The sequence below is a fragment of the Biomphalaria glabrata genome, chromosome 10, assembly GCF_947242115.1.
Source record: "Biomphalaria glabrata chromosome 10, xgBioGlab47.1, whole genome shotgun sequence".
Taxonomy (NCBI): Eukaryota; Metazoa; Mollusca; class Gastropoda; family Planorbidae; genus Biomphalaria; species Biomphalaria glabrata.
Window position 1 is genome coordinate 6,302,974 of NC_074720.1, and position 21,105 is coordinate 6,324,078.

The 21,105-nt window shown below is 37.4% G+C and overlaps 1 protein-coding gene across 1 annotated transcript in view; it reads right to left on the reverse strand.

Annotated features, from left to right (window-relative positions):
* The window catches only part of LOC106051433 (uncharacterized), a 245,402-nt gene that overhangs the window by 8,980 nt on the left and 215,317 nt on the right, over window positions 1-21,105 (reverse strand). Inside the window, exons 6-8 of the mRNA XM_056043751.1 lie at window positions 17,514-17,567; window positions 4,708-4,846; window positions 1,788-1,903 (exon numbers count right to left, since the gene is read on the reverse strand). Coding sequence (XP_055899726.1) covers window positions 1,788-1,903; window positions 4,708-4,846; window positions 17,514-17,567 — 309 coding nt within the window. The remainder of the gene's footprint in view (window positions 1-1,787; window positions 1,904-4,707; window positions 4,847-17,513; window positions 17,568-21,105) is intronic.

A 21,105-nucleotide genomic window follows, 5' to 3' on the forward strand; every position in this document is an offset into this window, starting at 1 on the left:
GGTGCCATGTGGCCAGCACAATGACCAACCCTTTAATTTTCCCCAACAGTGGGAAGCGTGGTCGAGAGGCTAAGTACGCTTGAACTTGGCTTGGCTTGGCTACCTAGAAGGGGGCTCGAGGTTCGACACCCGACTCGGGCAGAGTGGTGTTTACTGAGCGCCGAAAGGCAGCACGGAAAACCAACTCCTAGATACTGGTCCACAAATGAGATTGGACCAAAGCGCTCTGAGCATGTTATAAGCATGAAAGTAGCGGTATATAAAAGCTATAATAATAATAATAATAATAATAATAACTAATGTCAGGCACCCATTAGAGCTGGGTGGACTCAGAGACGCCCTAAAGATACAGAAATTAAAAAATCCATGTAATCACCAGGACTCGAACCCGGGACCCTCCGGTTCCGAAGCCAAGCGCTTGTTTTGTCAACAAATTTCCAATAAGGATCAATAAGCAATCTTAGTCTAAGGTATGGTTAAATGAAGTTTAAAATATTTTAAACACCAAATACGAATTGATTGTCACAGTGGCCATAACGTTCGTATCCCAAACCCAATTCATCATCATTATCAACATCACCATCATTATCATCATCAGTTTCATCATTATCATCATCATCATCGCCATCATCATTGATAACAACATCATTATCATCGTCAACAATAACACCATCATTATCATCACCACAACAACCACATCATCATCATCAACAACAACCACTAGCTGATCCAGAACTTTGGAGAAGGGCGATTTTTTTCCAAACCCGAACCCTAACGCCCAGTAAACCCTAACCCTAGGCATAAACGCGTACAGCATATATATATATATATATATATATATATATATATATATATATCGCTGAGTTAAAGAAAAAGATTCCCCTTTTAGACCTTTCGATCTATAGGGCAGTTGATGTTAAGGTCATCTTCTTCTTCTCCCAACGGTTACGAGCAGAGTGTCATGTGGCCAGCACAACGACCGACCGCCTTTACTTTCCTCAACCAAAGTCAGGTATTCATTAGAGCTGCAGTATTGATATATACAAGAAATCTATTTCTTTCTTCTAAAACATAGCACGCTTTTAGATAAAAGTACTTTCATTCAAAAGTGATTCTTCATCAAAATTTTCGAAAAATTGTAGGGGCCTAAACAAAATTTCTGTCTAGGGCCTCCATCTTCTTAAATCCGGCCCTGATGCCATTATAAGATTTGATTACACTTAATGAGTAGTTTCATACGTTCATGCAAAAGTGTAGATTCTTTGCCCAAAACTTCTAGAGGAAGACAGCGGATGACCGGGTGGGCATGGTTTCAAACCCTAGACCAGCAGTTTTCAACCTTTTAAGCTCGGCGACCCCTTTTTACAATATACCACTCTGCCGCTACCCCATAGACACACAAAGCAATAGGAGAATAGACAATAACAATCCTTATTTTTGATGGTCTTAGGCGACCCCTGGTAAATCGTCAATCGACCCCCAAGGGGGTCGCGATGCACAGGTTGAGAACCCCTGCCCTAGACCATAGCGACGATGGTCCACAGCGTATACAACACCACCAAGTAGCTTTCCGAAAATGTAATTTTTAAAAGGGGATGTCGAAGCATTTAAATAGAAAATGGAAGATATCGAACGTTGAGAAGTCAAGAAGAAATATATTCACTTTTCGAAGATAAATAACAACATTAGGTTACTGGGGGCTAGGCTGGTTAGCAATGTCGTTGAGTTTGAGAAAAGACGTGACGCCCTTGGGGGCGTGGAGGGGGGAGAAGGGGCGAGCGACTTACTCGGAACAGTTGTAATTTTATTTCGGACTCCCGGAGACTGTTCACAATTTTCTTCTTTCTGTCGTAGATGAGCTTCAACCGGAAGTGCTCGTGGTCCTGGACAGCCACAACAAGACCTGGGGACAGACAATCGAAAATGAAATTAGGTCAACGTGTCCATCTTCACCAGTGGTCACGGAGTGAATTTATATAGTTCCTAATCTCAATGACTCAGTTGATTTTTGATACATACATACAAACATATATAGTATACATACATAGACATATACATATATATAATATATACATTGTGGCTTGACCATTTTCTCCATTATAATGTGAATACTAAAAGAAACTAGTATCGAAAAATTATTACACGATTTTGAATGAATGGTTTTCTAAAAAAAAAGTGGAATAGGATTCGTTTTTTTTTAATTTTTTTTTTATTTTCTCTAATTAGGGTATCTCTAGTCTAGCCCTATCACTATAATTAGCAAGAAAGAGTTATTAATTAATTTTTTTGGTAATTGGTAACGAATTCTGCGTAAATCTTTAACATCTGATAAATCGGTAAACAGAATAAATGTTTAAAATTTGATTTTACATATTTGAAACATATTGACCTGTTTAAGAAATGGGGATCCTTGTAATCAACAAATCGAATATTTGTTTCCTTGTGATATAGATACAATGTTAAAGATCTCCCTGTAACCACTCTGGTGTACTCTTGTATGTTTTAATATTGATTTTTAATATTTGTTAATAAATATTTCTCTCATATCAGATGTTGGGCACCCCGGTAATCAACATAAGACATTTGTTGTTAATAATTATTAATATCTAGCCATGGAGCCACTTTTAGTGTGTCCTAATTAAGCTGGGTCCTAATTAAGCTGGGTCCTAATTAAGCTGGGTCCTAATTAAGCAAGGCTTTAATTAAGCAAGGTCCTAATTAAGCTGGGTCCAAATTAAGCTGTCCTAATTAAGCTGTGTCCTAATTAAGCTGGGTCCTAATTAAGCAAGGTTTTAATTAAGCAAGGTCCTAATTAAGCTGGGTCCAAATTAATCTGTCCTAATTAAGCTGTGTCCTAATTAAGCTGGGTCCTAATTAAGCAAAGTTTTAATTAAGCAAGGTCCTAATTATGCTGGGTCCAAATTAAGCTGTCCTAATTAAGCAGGGTCCTAATTAAGCTAGGTCCTAATTAAGCTGGGTCCTAATTAAGCTGGTTCCTAATTAAGCTGGGTCCTAATTAAGCTAGGTCCTAATTCATCATCATCATCAAACTCCATTTGAGTGAGAGCTTGAGAGGCTCAAATCCTCTCTTGCAAAAGCCCTGGACAGAAACCCTGCTGTCTTGCGTAGTGCATAAAAGGTCCTAATTAAGTTGTGCCCTAATTAAGCTGGGTCCTAATTAAGCTGAGTCCTAATTAGGCTAGGTCCTAATTAAGCTTGGTCCTAATTAAGCTGGGTCCTAATTAAGCTGGGTCCTAATTAAGCTGGGTCCTAATTAAGCTAGGTCCTAATTAAGCTGGGTCCTAATTAAGCTGTGTCCTTATTAAGCTGGGTCCTAATTAAGCTGTGTCCTAATTAAGCTCTGTCCTAATTAAGCTGTGTCCAAAGCAGTATCTTGTGTCGCTTCTACGTTACATCAGGACTCCCTACAAGTCGCTGGTACTCCATTAATTAAATAAATCCTGGAGATGTGACGCAAACAGCCTGAGAAAAACTAAAACAAACTAAAGGTTCGTCATTCAATGAACTGGAAGTTGTGTGCTAACAGGCGAGAATACACATCGCGGCGTTCTTGCCACGTCATCAAAGTCATCTATGTCAGTGGGAAGCGTGAGAGGCGCTTGAACTTGGCTTGTCTTGGCTACCTAGAAGGGGGCTCGAGCTTCGACACCCGGCTCGGGCAGAGTTGCGTTTACTGAGCACCTAAAGGCAGCACGGAAAACCAAGTCCTAGATACCCCCTCCCCCCCCCCCCCACTGGTCCACAAATGAGATTGGACCAAAGCACCCTGAGCATGCTATAAGCATGAAAGTAGCGCTATATATAAGCTATAATAATAAAGTTCGTGCATCCTATTTCGATGATGATCATTTTCGTCATCAGACGTCATCCAGGGGGGGAGAGGGGGTAACGAATTCGCACCGCGTTTCTGTGCCTCGTCGTGCGGCTGATGAGACCTATAAGAGCCCGGAATGTTCGGCTGCACACTGGGCAGGTTATTCCAACTGGAGCTTGTGTCGTTTGCCTTGATTTTTCCCTCTGACGCTTTTCTTCTACCAGCGCTGTTCTCTTGTCTGCAATTTTCGTCCCAGTTTTCACAGCGCGACGCCATGATGCTCTGTCATGTGCTTTTGTCGCTGAGGTGGCTGGGGTCAATGCTGAAGGCTCTCAGAGATGTTTGAAAGGGTATCCACGAAGAGTTGTATTTGTCCACCTCTCTAGTTTACTAGGTTTTACATACAAGAAGATGCAGTGGAAACAAGCATGCAAAACAGAGTTTGAGTTTTGAGTTTAGGCACATCGGCAGAATTAAGGCCATGTCGTGCCCGGCGTGCAAAACAGACAATATTAACCAGTGTTTATACATAAAGGTAATGAAGTTGTTTCCTTACTATAATAGTTGTAATTATAATTACAACTAAAAATGCTAATATATGAGTGTAAGGATTTCATGTTTGTTTTACATGTTTCGGGTGTTCCTTCAGAGTTAGTAATCTACTTCCTAGTCCTAACCTCCAGAACGACGACAGGGGATGGCAGTGGGCAGGGTATGAACCCAAGAAGTTCGAACGACAGTCCAGCGCGCATACCGCACGACAAGGCAGCCATCCAGCTATCTATTCACATACAATTAAAAAAAAAAAAAACTAGAATGGCCATAAGTCCAGTCTTAAGTCGGTATGTCTTTAGTAAAAAATAAATACTTACTATTGACGACACGAATGACTCGCCAGGGAAGTAAGAACGCCAGAATGAATGCAAAGTCTTCGATCTTGTAGTAAGGCATGGTGAAATTACAGACCAAGTCAACAACAAAAGAAATGAGGACCACGCATAAGTCAAACGTCTGGGGAGAGATAAAAAGAAACACTTTTAATTAGGTGATTACATTTGGGTTTTATTCATAAAAAATTGTCTTGACTAATGGTGTCAAGTATAAAAATAGGGAGATTCATCATTCTCATTTGCTAATTAACCAGTGAATTCGCGAGCTTTGCAAATGTGTGTGTAACCAAAAAACAATCATTTCTTTTATATGTTGAAATAAGAATCAATTTAAAAAAAAAAAGGAATTAGGTCATTTATTATTGGTAACAAATTATTGTGTTTGCAATCTCGAACAAGGGAAACCACCCTAGACACATAAAATAAATTTGATGTATTTATCTGTAATGCTAGTTTGATAAAACTTCAACCAAAGAGGGACGATTTTACGAAGCATTTATCTTCAGAACTATTCAATGCATCGACGTTTCGAAGAGTCCACTTTTACTCAGATTTCTTTCCAGTCTTTCAGACCAGTTTCTCCAAGACTGGACTTCTAGGGTCTAGATCTACAAGCAACACGCAAAGAAATGCTTCGAGAGCTAGACCTTGTTTACACCAGAATGGGCTAAAAAACAAATCAGATAGAAATAATAAATATATTCCCAGATGGATCCTGTCGGTACTCGCGACACATACACCTAAAACAAAAAAATGTGTTCACGCGCAAACTCGCACGCGCAATCACAGACTAGAAGTCGATAGCTTTGACTTTAGAATGTTGACCGTGAGACAAGGAAGAGACTATTTAACTAACCCCAGACTTGTCCAATTAACCGAGATGGAAGTCCACGGTCGTTCGATTTATCAAATAATCATCTTTGTCTTTTTCTCTTTCATTGTTTCCCCATGTATTTATGATTCGTGCTTTTTTAAACATTTTTAAACACTGAAATCTAAGAGTTCTTCTCGCTACGCTCGTCCCCAACGCCTTTGTATTTTAATGTCAGATGTTGTTTTTAAAATTAGATTCACTTTTACTATCTGAACTTTGCAAAAAAAAAACAAAAAAAAAATTGTTCGTATCGATTTTTGTTCTTGTTCCCAGATAAACGTGTGGAGGTATTTATGCCAGGGTCTTGTATGTGATTATATTTCTATGAAGGTCTTTGTGAGGGTGTCTCATTTTTTTAAGGTGGTCGTTTCCTGGAGTACCTGCTTTGATCACCGGAGCATCTCATGTAATAGAAACTCTATTGGCCAGACTATTTTATATTTTCTTTCATTATGAGGTCACTTTTGTGGGTCATTTGCTAAGATTTTGGAGTCCAGTTCTTCAAAAACAGTTTTTAAGTCCGAATTCACAAAGTCTAAATGCGAAAGTTTTAGAGAGGAGTCTAGAGTCCAGTTTCACCAGCTCCTCAGACAAAGTCTAAAGTCTAGTTTCACATACACAGGTCACTTTTGTGGGTCATTTGCTAAGATTTTGGAGTCCAGTTCTTCAAAAACAGTTTTAAGTCCGAATTCACAAAGTCTAAATGCGAAAGTTTTAGAGAGGAGTCTAGAGTCCAGTTTCACCAGCTCCTCAGACAAAGTCTAAAGTCTAGTTTCACATACACAGCCTGGGTCCAATTTAACAGACACATTATCTGACTCCAGTTTAACAAACGCATCATATGAATCCAGTTTAACAAACACATCATCTGAATCCAGTTTCACAGACACAGCTTGAAGTCCAGTTTCACAGGCACAGCTTGAAGTCCAGTTTCACAGACACAGCTTGAAGTCCAGTTTCACAGACACAGCTTGAAGTCCAGTTTCACAGACACAGCTTGAAGTCCAGTTTCACAGACACAGCTTGAAGTCCAGTTTCACAGACACAGCTTGAAGTCCAGTTTCACCGACACAGCTTGAAGTCCAGTTTCACAGACACAGCTTGAAGTCCAGTTTCACAGACACAGCTTGAAGTCCAGTTTCACAGGCACAGCTTGAAGTCCAGTTTCACAGACACAGCTTGAAGTCCAGTTTCACAGACACAGCTTGAAGTCCAGTTTCACAGACACAGCTTGAAGTCCAGTTTCAACGACACAGCTTGAAGTCCAGTTTCACAGACACAGCTTGAAGTCCAGTTTCACAGACACAGCTTGAAGTCCAGTTTCACAGACACAGCTTGAAATCCAGTTTCACAGACACAGCTTGAAGTCCAGTTTCACACACGCAGAATAGAAAGTCAACAAGACGTTCTGGATGTCCAGCAAAACTTCCGCTCCTGACCTTTTAAGTTATTGCTGAAACAAATACGCTGGTCAGCAGGAAAAAAATCCAAAAAAGATTTGGAAGAAGGGTCAAGAATAAGTGTAGTATTTAGAAAAAAGTCTTTACGAGAGATTAGAAAAGAACGACAAGGTGAGATACTAGCGTTTATTGGTTCTCCGAAGTTCGATTGAGCTTCATCGGATTTCACTGTCGCTATAAACCATATCCTATAGAGTTAATCGACCGTATTGTTTCATACGATTTACATATGTGATTTTATTGTCATCTAATTCATCGATGGACTTGTTTTATATCCGTTCTTGAGTTTCCATAAACTTTACAACCACTCTGTTTCATTTCAGTATATTATTAAAAAGCTCATGACTTTGTTCTCTACATCGACAGACGAAATTTAAAAAAAAAAATTTAACCGCCACAATTCGATAGTCCAACGTTGGTTTAATGTATAAAGTCCTTTTTGCGTGGATACGGCTAATTATTGTTTGTACACCTAGTTAACAGTAACACTTTAAATACAATAAATAGCCAAAAAAATTACTTCGAGGCGGAGTACGGCATTATACAAATGATTAAGTAGTTAGTCTCTAATAAATATGTTCTATTAGATTTATATGTGGATAAGAAATATACATTTATTTAGAGATTTCCATAATTATAGGATAAAATTAAAAATAAAAGTGTTATATTTTTTTGTCTCAAGTTATTTCTTATGAATTTATTGATTTGGAATAGCAAACTCTTGATGAGGTTTAGAATAGAAATAGGAATTCTTGTTACTAGAACTATAGTTCTTTAGGCTAAAAGTGAAAACAGCTTCTTGTTGTCTTCTCAACATCTCTGACAGTCGATGTCTTCTTTAGTATTGGGAAAAAAAAGGGGGGGGGGGAGATTTCGTGGCTGTCAACGTTTAGTTGTCAATTTAGGTCAATGACTGTCTTCCTTGACACAAATATTCAAGTAGGACAGACGCGGACAGAAAGTGACAAGCCTGGATCATGACTAAGTGTGTATGTGTGTTTGTGAGAGTGTGCTAGTGGCATTGAAGGTTGTTGTTTTTTTTGTGGTTATCACGAGGAAGGCACATTCCTCGTTTCATATGTTAGGACACATTTGTACAAAAACTCCATCTTCTCTAGCGCTATTAGAGCATGGAATGGGTTGCCAGGAAAACCAGTGACTTGGCAGAATTTAGGTCATTGTTTAATATGCATGACTAAATGCATGACGCGTAGGACGTAATCATCTTCTTTTTTTTTTTTCTGTAATGTCTGTATTATATAAGAAGAGAAAAGATAAGATCTTTGAAAGCCCTGAGGACCTTCTGTTATGGCCGTAAAGTTTAAGTTTACTTTTTTTTTTTTTTACAGTAGATAGCAGGTCATCTTTGGGTCCAATAGCTACAAATAATCTTGTTTCTAATCACTTCATTTGTCATGCGGTCATTATTAAGATCAGTTCAATGTTTACTAAATTTAGCCAAAAATGTCCCTTTGGTACTTTAACATTCTGGCAACTAATGATTACAAACAAAAAAATGTGTATGGTTCACAATTTTTTTGTCTACTGTAATTATTTTATACACAAATTCCCACAACACACACACACAAACACGTAGACTATGTGCTCATTAGTTGTGGACTATAATTTTCTGTTACAATAATTGTATTAGGCCCCAAAGTGTTCAAACCATAATGATGGGTTTATGATTTGTGCGTATGATGTGTTAAAAGAGGGAGCGCGAGTCGATTCTCCTTTGTCCACACCTAATGGCCATGGATATCATCGGAGATGTCGTGTCGCGGTCACTTGAATTATAGAAGGCTGTCACCTACATGTCACAGGGCTGGCCCGTTTCTGGAACTGTGCCACATCTTGCCACAAGAGATAATGTGGGTGTCGCTAACACACATACAGAGGACACAAAAACGCTAACACACAAACAGTCTCAAACACCTCAAGCTCACACACATACTCAAAACACTCAAACACATTTCTGATTATATAGAAAAACCACCGAACAAGGGAGATTACTCTGGGGTAAAAAAATATTATTAGGTTAGAAGAAAGATAACCTAGACGACCAAAGAACCCAACTGACCACAGGAAGTGACTTGACCAAACGAAAAGAAAGCTAATCAATTCTGTAGTCTTAGAGCGCAGGGTAGGGAAAAAAGTATTCCTAGTTACAGCAGTAACTTCGGATGTTACATCCAAAGTTACATGTAAATTATTGGACAATCAAGCTTCAAAGTAGCTGTTGTATTCAATGTTCTTATTTTATCATGTCAAATTCAGGCGTCACTTCAAAAAATAGGATAAATACGTCCTATGCGTCATGCGTCTAGTATGCATGTTTACCAATGACCTGAATTCTGCCAAGTCATTGGTTTTCCTGACTGGCTCAGGCAACCCATTCCATGCTCTAATAGCGCTAGGGAAGAGGGAGCATTTGTACAAATTTGTCCTAGCATATGGGACGAGGAATGTGCCCTTATCTTTGTGTCTGAGTATTTTATTAGATTTTGTGTTTGTATTTGAAGATTATGGTTCAGTGTTTTATGTATAATTGCTACTTTAGTTTTGAGTCTTCTGTCCTGAAGGCTTTCTAAATTTAGTGATTTTACTAAAGGTGTTACTCTAATCAAATGTGAATATTCGTTTGCTATGAATCTCACAGCTCTATTTTGTGTCTGTTCCAGTTTCTTAATGTTTTCTTGAGTTGAGGGGTCCCAAACTGAGGATGCATATTTTATTATTGGCCTAACCAAGGTTAAATAACATTAACTTTATATTTTTATTTGATTTATAGAAATTACTTTTAATAAATCGAAATTTTCAGTTTGATTTTTTAAATAGTTTTATCAATATGTGGATTCCATGACAGTTTTTCATTTATTATTTCACCTGGGTATTTAGCATTTTTAGTCTGCGTTACTGATTTTTACAGAACAAAACCTTTTCTGCGCGTTAGCTGTTACATTTCAATGTAGCAAATGTAGCGATCGGAAGACTTTTTTTCTTGCCTTCATTTCAGAATAGAGAAGTTTTCAGAAACAGATTACGAAAACCAAGTAGCTGGTACTGATGAATAAATTTTAAATCTAGAAAAATATGATTAACCCCTTCTCTCCTAACTGACGATACAAATCTACATGTAACTCCATGAAATTAAATTTTCGGTTTTATCAACTTTAATTTGTGTTATATTAAAAGACCACGCCTTCCCCTATAATTCTATACATAATATAACATTTCCTGATGACAAACAAAAAAAAAGTTATTGAAGTTTAATCATAGCGGGGTAGTGAAACAACAAATAAGCAAAATGAATAATTCCATCGGAACGTGGAAAATAATTACGACGAGAAAGAGTTAAAGGTAATGTTCAAGTCTTTTGACAACAAAGTAGGATAACTCTAGAGAGCCAAACAGAACGAGAAGTAAGACAGAAAATGAAGATTTTGCAAATAATTATAAAATTTGAAAGAACTTGTGATGCAGGGGTTCTCAACCTGTGGGTCGCGACCCCCTTGGGGGTTGATTGACGATTTGCCAGGGGTCACTTAAGACCATCGAAAATACGGATTGTTATTGTCTACTATTCTGTTGCTGTATGTGTGTGTCGGGGGGGGGGGTCGCGGCAGAGTTGGGGATTGTAAAAAGCGGTCGCCGAGCTTAAAAGGTTGAGAACCGCTACAATGTAAGGCATAACATAATCTATTTGCAGAATTTATTCTTGTCTTTATTACTTTGATCGTTGTTAGTTTCATACATGTTAATTTCTATTATTTTCTTTTCACACAGTTCAATTGATCATTAAATCTCCACTGCAAATTTAAAAAATTAGTTTATAGTTCTAGGTAACTATATTGAGACCAAAGAAATTTAATTGTCTGAAACTTATTCTTTTTCCTATCACATCATATCATCAATTGCGTTGAAAAAGACACACACAAAACATTGTTTCGTTATAAATGCTCTGTTGCAGGATTGCTTTTTAGAAAATAAAAGACGGATAAAGGAAGAGGAGGAAATGGAAAGTATCTTTGACGTTTTGTATCCTGTGAAGCCCAGCTGGAGCAGACGTGTCATGACGTGTGTGGGGTGGAGTGTCACGTGTGTGTCATTTAAAGGAAACGAACAAGTGCCAGTCTGTTTGAAACTTCACTTTATATACAAGTAATAATAATAATAATAGTAATAATAATAATAATAATAACGTATTTACTGTTAGTTGAACTCGTTTAATGGCCTTCCAGGTGGTGCGGTGCCTGAACGGTAAAGCGCTTGGCTTCCGATCTGAGGATTCCGGGTTCGAATCCTGGTGAAGACTGGGATTTTTAATTTCGGGAACTTTGGGTGCCTCAGAGTCCACCCAGCTCTAATGGGTACCTGACCTTAGTTGGGGAAAAGTAAAGGCGGGTGGTCGTTGTGCTGGCCACATAACACACTCGTTAACCGTAGGTCACAGAAACAGGATCAACTTTACATCATCTGCCCTATAGACCACAAGGTTTGAAGTGGAACTTTTAATGGTCTTCCCCTGCTGACATATCTACCAATGCAGACATTCGAATAATAGGCTAAATTTTACAAAACAATGTTAAAGAAGCAAAATAAAAAAAACAAAATCTTTAAAAAAACAAAAGGCTTCTCACAGAGAAAGAACTCAAGACTTACAACTACATCTCTTAATGATGTAGAATTTATTTCCTTTATTCGGTATACACATATTTAATTACCAATAATTAATTGAATAGGTTAATTAATTTTTACCGACTCATATGCCTTGTCTATGCCAATGAATTATTTGTGCAATGTTCAAACTGATCCGAGAATGGGTGAAGGAGAAATAGCGTAATGTGTTTTGAGTTTTTACCAGACAGACAGACAGAATGGGTTGATGTAAGCTTTGTCAAATAAAAAAAGGTGGAAGTTTAATTGAATTATTTATTTCAAGCCAAAATTTCGCACATAGCAGTTTGGCCAGAGATGGCCTAAGGGGTGGTGACTGGGACTACGCCCCAGGCCCCGCATGTAGGGCAACAAAAGCCACGCTCTCTTGCTCCAGACGGAGGTCTCTAAAAGCTGTAGCCAGCAAGAAAACATCCAGATAATTTATGATTATGCAAAACCATACTATTAAATAGAATAATTTACTTTAAAGGATTTCCTTCTCAATTGAAGAGCTCTACATCTCAACGGGAAATCTGTAACAGGGAAACTTGCGTGACAGAAAATCGTAACATCTAATCACATGACCAGCCAGTCAATACGTCATACAACAAGATATATCAGGATGATACCTTCTTTTTAAATGATATTTCTACATTAAAAAAAAACAACACTTAAATTAATGTCGCGAGCGTAATTGCATTGTAAACTCCAGCAGTTATCTTGACATTATATCATCGTCTCGTGACCCGACGAACAAACTAAACAAAAATTATTTTTATTTAAATAATAGGATCGACAAAAAATTTAGATCCTGATTTTGTAAGATAAAACTGATAAATCGAATCCAGTTAATTGGACAACCGGTTAATCGGACCAGCCGTTTATCTAAACCGAATTCTCAAGTAACGGAACAAATCTTATTATACAATCGAAACCTATGGCCATCACAAGCGCCTGCACTTTTGTCTGCACTAATGTCTGGTACACAGTAAGATTTGGTGGACTAAAGGTCGTTCTACAAATCTCGAAATTCAATATCCTATTTGTCATTGAGACTCGAACCTTGCACTCTTGTATATAAGCCTGAACCACTACTCCCTCTTACATGGTTACTACATTGTCAATGATAGTTCTATTTTATGAAGAACCACTACTCCCTCTTACATGGTTACTACATTGTCAATGATAGTTCTATTTTATTGAATAGTCGTGTACTACAAAACAACACAACGGTTCAAAAAAGTATAAAAAAAAACTGAATAATATGTTGACTTTCGTTTATTTACATAGCAATTATTGTTAATATTTTCCCACTAATTAAAATAATTATCTTCATTATTTCAAAAGCTATACAATCTAAATAGAAGATATATTATTACTTTTTATGAAATTTTATCACTTATACTAGAACCAACTACTTCATAAATGCTTGCCCCTTAATTTTATAAGTCGTCTCCCTTGATTCCTCACCTGTCATGAGCATCTGTCACAAAGCCCGTCAAGTGATATGGTCAATGAAATGTGTCAGAAGGTTGACATGAGCGTCATCCAGGGACTGTCATAAAAACACACTGCCAACCTTGACAATCCTCATCAGGGGAGATTAAACCCATATAAGGGGGGGGGAATAACTCTTATTTTCACTAAGATCACTCTAAAATTATGATGCCTAAACCACGGCTCGCGGGCTATGTCCGGCCGAAAACAAATTGCTTTCCACCATTTAAAAGTTTCAGCCCAAAGCAACAGTGATGCTGTGGATTGGTGCCGCAGGACTTCACATTTTTTTGTATTTTTTTTTTTTTTGCAATGCTGCACAGAGGTTAATAAAAAGGTTGGAGGACACTGCTCTTGCTTATTGCACTGCTGCCTAGAATAGCGGAGGTAGAAGAAAGTCTCGACTGCACATTTCGGCTACTGAGAGTGTAGAGGATTCTGGTCTTCTAGGGGTCACCGCTGTGTATGTATTGGGCCAGACCCAGAGGCGTAGCTAGATGGGGGGAGGGAGGGGGAGAATTTGAAAATGTCCCCGGACCCCCACTTCAGGGGGGGGGGGGGGGCTCAAATGAGTGTTTTTGACTTTATGTGAAATATTACGCAAAATGCAGTGTCCACCAAAAAGGTCAGGCCCCCTGGGCCCCCAGGTGATTGCAATTTCCTATCTACGCCACTGGTCATACCACTACGTTGATAAGCCTTGGAAGTGAACTAGTAAGAGGGTCGCAAATAAAAATTTCCAGTAAAAATGAAGTAAAAATGAAGAATCACGTATGGATGTAAAACCAACAACTTTTAGGGGGAGAGAATAAAAAAAAACAAAAACATTTTAAACAAAACATTTTAAAAAATTACAAAGCTAATACGAAGTTTGGTTTTATCAATTAGTTTGGATCACTCATGTAATTAAATTTCCCATAGACTCTAGACCAATCTTTGATATTAATCCTAGTTTTTGTTTTGCGCTATTTTATGCTTTTACCTTTCTCAATATGTTATGATCCTATCATTTATCTGGACCAATAGGGAAGGGGAGAGAAGAAATAAAGGGATATCTGGGTTGACTTTACCGTAATTTGTTTTTTTTTAAGCATTTACACAAAAAAGGTGGGGGGAACAACCTGATTCCGAACTCGTGGCTCAAGCCTCCTCGGGCCGACGTGCTAACCACATTGCTAGTGAAGTACTTATGACTAGAGAGGATTGTATAGTTATATTTCGTTTGTTTCTATTTAGAGCGGCGTCCTATTGAAGGCACCAATTCAGCTTATACCACCGCCGCAGTCAAGTACAATTTCTTTCCCTTGTTCAAAATAACCAAACGAAATGACTAATTACCTATTAGTTAATTAACTAATTGGTTAAGTTTTTAAATTGATTCCTGTGTTGTCAGTTAAAAGAAAGTTTCAGCCTATGGAAACAATACATAACAATACAATGTTCCATGTTCAACTCCATGTTCATAAGCTCTCCACTAGCAGAGTGTTTACCGTATTGGTTTGAAAAGCATGAGAGGGCTAGAGCCATTAGTTCGAATTCAGGTCTTCCCCCACCCCTTTATTTTTTTTTTAATTTGTCTACATTCTTTTTTTTTTATTGTTAGTCTAGATATGTTACTAGTTCAATTATTGACTGGTGCAAAGTAAAATCCAGTATGAGTTTCTTTTCATTTGTCAACACTATTTTTTTTTTTTTTTTTTAACTTATAAATTCATGTAACTAGTTTATGGTAGAGAGTATTTGCAAGAAAAAATCATCAAGGGGACCCGAGAATTCGCTTGCGTCAAGTGCCTGGAGAAGTATAGACTTTATAAAGAGGTTGACAGTGATGACGTGGCTCATCTCCATTAGTTGTGTTGTTTTTTTGTTCTTCTGTTTTGTTCTACTTTGGAGGCCCTTTTTTTTTGTGTTGTTGCTGGTCAAGTGGTCTAACTGATGACGTATGTTCGTGTTGGTTTTGAGTCAAGAAATGGGGAACGGAGCCAAGTGATGGGAGAAGGGGACATAAGCTCTCCACTGTCCAGCAACCCACGTAATGGGAGTGACATTTAGTAGGTTGGATTGCACACCCCCACACCTCCCCACACTCCTTTTTCGGAAAGTGGCCGACCTGATCCCTGGCTCACTTTCTCGTCCTACTCCTCTATGGCTATGAGAGTGTATGAGAGTGTACTGATATGTGTGTAGCTGAGTAGCTGTGACTAAGACATCCCACTACCCACACATTGTGATACTTAAACCAGCAAAATATAAAAAATACATAAAAAAAAAAACAAAGCTTATATAACAGAAATAACCACAGAATTACTTGCGTATATCTCAATATTTCAATATTTAGCTCCTTTTTTCTATATTTAAGAACAATAATAACCACAAATTAGATATCTTTAATTTAACTCTTTATGTTGTGTCTGTTCTATTTATGTTTAAGTTCTTGTTATGTTGTCTGTATAGGAGAAACGAGTCCTTGTAATCACAACAAATTTCCATAAGGATCAATAAAGCAGTCTTACTCTTAGTCTTAATCGTTTTTAATTTATTCATTTATCTCCTTCGAAAATGAATTATTGTGCAAGAAAAGGAATGGGGAGAAATGACGTATACAAGATGGCATCCATCCAGACAGACAAACAAACAAACTTTATTAAAAAGAGTAGACGTAGATCCTGGGCCGGACTTAAGAACGTGGAGGCCCCGCGGCAGGATTTTCGTGGAGGCCCCTACACATTTTAGAAACATTTAATAATGTTTACATTATGATAATACTTATATCTACAAGCATCTGCAAATTTTCTCACGTCTGCTCTTTAAAAAAATATATAAATATTTTATTTTTCAAATATTTATAATTTTGACTTTGTGGAGGACAACGTACTAAGTTGATGCACTAAGTTGATGCACTAAGTTGATGCACTAAGTTGATGCACTAAGTTGATGCACTAAGTTGATGCACTAAGTTGATGCACTATTGTAAATCTAGAGCTGCGTTTATATATTTCGAGCAGACCACAAGCGGACACGTCTTGACCATAACAGTATTGTCAACCGTAAGATTTAAAGTATTGTCGTTAAAAATGCGAAAGTACTTATTAACTCTTAATAACCCTTAAAAATCTGACTCTAGACAAACAAAATGAATATTTAAGACGCTAAACAAACGAATGAACATTTAAGATGCTAGACAAACAAATGAAAATTTAAAACGCTAGACAAACAAATGAACATTAAAGACGCTAGACAAACAAATGAACATTTAAAAAGCTAGACAAACAAATGAACATTTAAAACGCTAGACAAACAAATAAACATTAAAGACGCTAGACAAACAAATGAACATTTAAAACGCTAGACAAACAAATGAACATTTAAAACGCTAGACAAACAAAGGAACATTTAAAACGCTAGACAAACACATGAACATTAAAGACGCTAGACAAACAAATGAACATTTAAAACGCTAGACAAACAAAGGAACATTAAAGACGCTAGACAAACAAATGAACATTTAAAACGCTAGACAAACTAATGAACATTTAAAACGCTAGACAAACTAATGAACATTTAAAACGCTAGACAAACAAATGAACATTTAAAACGCTAGACAAACAAAGGAACATTAAAGACGCTAGACAAACACATGAACATTAAAGACGCTAGAGAAACGAATTAACATTTAAGACGCTAGAGAAACAAATGAACATTTAAGACGCTAGAGAAACAAATGAACATTTAAAGACGCTAGACAAACAAAGGAACATTAAAGACGCTAGACAAACACATGAACATTAAAGACGCTAGACAAACAAATGAACATTTAAAACGCTAGACAAACAAATGAACATTTAAAACGCTAGACAAACAAATGAACATTTAAAACGCTAGACAAACAAAGGAACATTAAAGACGCTAGACAAACACATGAACCTTAAAGACGCTAGAGAAACGAATGAACATTTAAGACGCTAGACAAATGATTGAACATTTAAGACGCTAAAGAAACGAATGAACATTAAAGACGCTAGACAAACAAATGAACATTTAAGACGCTAGAGAAACAAATGAACATTTAAGACGCTAGACAAACAAATGAACATTTAAGACGCTAGAGAAACAAATGAACATTTAAGACGCTAGAGAAACAAATGAACATTTAAAACGCTAGACAAACAAAGGAACATTAAAGACGCTAGACAAACACATGAACATTAAAGACGCTAGAGAAACGAATGAACATTTAAGACGCTAGACAAACGAATGAACATTAAATACACTAGAGAAACAAATGAACATTAACTTACTTCTAGCTTGCGATGAAAGAAGTCTGTACCTGCACATAACGCTTTCAACAGAGTCTGTGAATGAAAACATTTCAAAATTACAATAGGCTTATTGCATGACATTATTTGACAGATTGTATTTGTTCCTTCAGGGAACAGTACCAGGAGAAAAAAAAGAGGCAGACGGAGAAAGCAATGGGAAGACAACTGGACGGACCAGTCATTGACACAGATTCATTTCAATGCCCCAACGGTTCAGCAGACTAAAGAATTGGTGAAGGCAGTGGCGTAGCTAGGTATTTAGGGGCCCCGGAGATTTGATCTCCTGAGGGGCCCCATTCATTTTGATATTCGTCATCATGACGTGAGATAATGTCCTAATATGTAATGTAAATCTAAATTCGGACACTTATTTGGGGGACGGGCTCAAGTGGAGGACCGGGTGGATTTTCAAATTTGGATCCTCCCTTCTCCCACACTAGCTACGCCCCTGGGTGAAGATGAAGTCGATTTAATGTAGGTTAGACAACGTAATGTGGACCTCAACTTGATCATTATTAATTTATCACGATGTTCATATAATCTAAACAAATATGTCAATTTTATTTCAAAATGTTTAACTCTATCTCTCCGTAATTATTTTCCATGGTCAGAAGGAATTATTCATTTTTCCCATTTGTATTTCACTAGCCTATTAGGGTTAAACATCGATAATGTTTATCTTTTAATCAGAAAATGTTATGATTGTTAGAGATCAATGTATGCCCTTGCATATAAGACAAATTAAAGTTTACAAACCAAAAAATTAAGATAATTTAATGGGGCCAATTAACGATGCCATTGTCAATCAGGAGAGAAAGAGTTAAATTTATTTTGCTTTAAAAGTTATTAACAATTACCAAATCACCAGCGGGTATTTAGGATTTTCACACTAAAAACTAATAACAGCAATCTGCTCTTTATTCAAACATTTTTAATATGATCTAGTTAGCATCTTTAATCGATAAAATACAATAAAGAGAGGGGGAAAAGAAAGCGATGTGATGAAATATAGTGACGATATCACGGGACCTTAAATAAGTATTACAAAATGGAAAGAGAAAGACTGTGAAATATTTTGAAATGAATAGAGACAGTAAACATTGTCAAGGACACCCTATTGAAAATTCGCCGTTGACAACTATATCCTATTATAGCTTTTATATAGCGCTACTTTCATGCTTATAACATGCTCAGATCGCTTTTGGTCCAATCTCATTTGTGGACCAGTTGGGGGGGAGGGGGTATCTAGGAGTTGGTTTTCCGTGCTGTCTTTAGGCGCTCAGTAAACACAACTCTGCCCGAGTCGGATGTCGAACCTCGAGCCCCCTTCTAGGTAGCCAAGCCAAGCCAAATAACCTTTTTTTTGTTTTTTGTTATATTTCGCTCAACAATTCTTCCGTATTCTTTATACCGGATAAACCATAAAGATTTCTGCTTATGGACTTATTCCCATGCATACAAATCTTAGTATTGTGAAATAGAAACAATCTAAAAGATAAACTAGATGGTCTCTGAAAGTCAAGAAATGAGAACCTTTGAACCAAACCCTAACCCTTCAGGAGTACAACGAACGATACGTGAAAATAAGATTGACCTACTGGCTACATAAGCTCAGGTCCCCAAAACAATATTTCGAACTGACATAATATCTGGACTTAAAAAGGGCCCCCAAAGGGCCCCATATTTCAAATATCTAAGGCTCCTTACGCTTATGTACAGCACTGCATATATTCAAAAGTTTGCCAATACATTTAAAATAAACTTGGGTGGCCACATATATCTCGCGAGCAGCAAGTTGAGCACCCCTGTTTTGAAGTCGGCGGAACAGACAAACATTTCAAAGTACAGTAAGGGGAGACGACTGAGCCGAGGCGAGGGTCAGAGTTGAAGTAAATATTTGTAGGGCCAGAAATGAGCCCACGCTTTTTTTTTTTTGTTGTTTTTGTTTTAGGATGCTTTGACGTTATTCTGTACTTGTAACCTTTCCTTTTGATTTTTATTATTGATTATCGATCTTTAGAAGCCTCTTCCAGGATGCTAATTCGGAACATGGCTTACCAATGCATTACCGTAATAATTTCTAAGTCTATAAAATCATGTCTTTTCATGTCTGTTATACCAAGGAACAGGTTGTTTGGCGCGTTGACAACAAAATAAAACATGACATTCCACACTGTCTCCTTTCTTCATGCTCCCGGGATACAGAAACATAAATAGCAAGAGAAAAAGAGGGATAGGGAGAGAGAGAAAGAGGGAATAGAGAAAGAGAAACACGAAAAGAGAGAGAGAAGGAAAGAAGTAGAAAATACGGAAAGAGAGAAAAACAGAGAGGGAAAGAGAAAAAAAGAGAGATATAGATAAAGAAAGAGAGAAAAATAGAAAAAAAAAGAGGGAAATAGGGAAAAAAAGAGAATATAAAGACACGCAGGGAGCTATATGGACATTTACAGAGAGAGAGAGAGAGAGAGAGAGAGAGCGAGATCAGAGACCAACAGAAGGACTTGAAAAGGATGCCAAGGTTGATGACATCTAAATTAAAATGTCGTGCGTACCGGATAAAAGAATGAGATGGAGATGATCATCGATAATGAGTTCAATCTCACACACAGACATTTCTTAGCTTTTCCTTTCTCTGATTCTCTCACCTTCTCTTTTACTTTCTCGAGCTCTGTCTATGCATGTAGGCATCTATATTTCTTTTCTCTCTCCCTTTCACTAGTTTTTCTATGTTCTCTCGTTTGTTTTGAATATATCTGGCGCTATTTTAAAATCATCGCACGTTTAATATTATTAACAGAAAAAAAGGCACAATTTCCCCAACTAAAGTCAGGTACCTAGTAGAGCTGGGTGAACTCGGGGGGGGGGGGCCCTAAAAGTCCCGAAATCCAAAACTTCGCAGAAATTCGAAACCCAGGACCCCAGGTTCAGAAGCCAGGCGCTTTAACCGCTCAGCCACGGCGCCTCCCGTATACTGTGTAATTTGAATAAAATTTTTTGACAATTTATTATTGTTTTTTTGTTGTTTTGATTTGTTCTGTTTAGAGTCTTTTCCCATTATTGAACACTTCTGCTGGAATGTGTTTACATCATTAAAGAACGAAATGATGAAACGCATTGGATCAGCCTCCTAGACAATATAGACTATGTAGACATTAGTAGACTTTGGCTTGGAAGCGATAGATTGACAGATTATGTGTAGACAGATCTACCACTCGGTTGGCGTCTTAACAAGGAGGAGTACGAAGCTATAAGTAGATATTGATCCAGTAGACGGGAGAGGTTTGGCTAACCATGCCAAAATGGTTTTTAAGCAGAAAAAATACAACAACAACAACAAAAGAAGGGTTTCGGGGGGGGGGGGGCGTCCCAACTTCTCAGAAAAACACACAAACAGAATGTGTGGTGATTGCAACCTCAAGTTGGGCCAAGTTCTTGAACACAATCCAGACTTCAATCTTAATCTTAAAAAAAATATAATCCAAATACTGGGTTTAGGAAAGGAAAGAGAAAATAAAGAATTAGAATGAAAGAAAGAAAGAAAAAATAGTAGATAGAAAGAGAGAAAGATGGA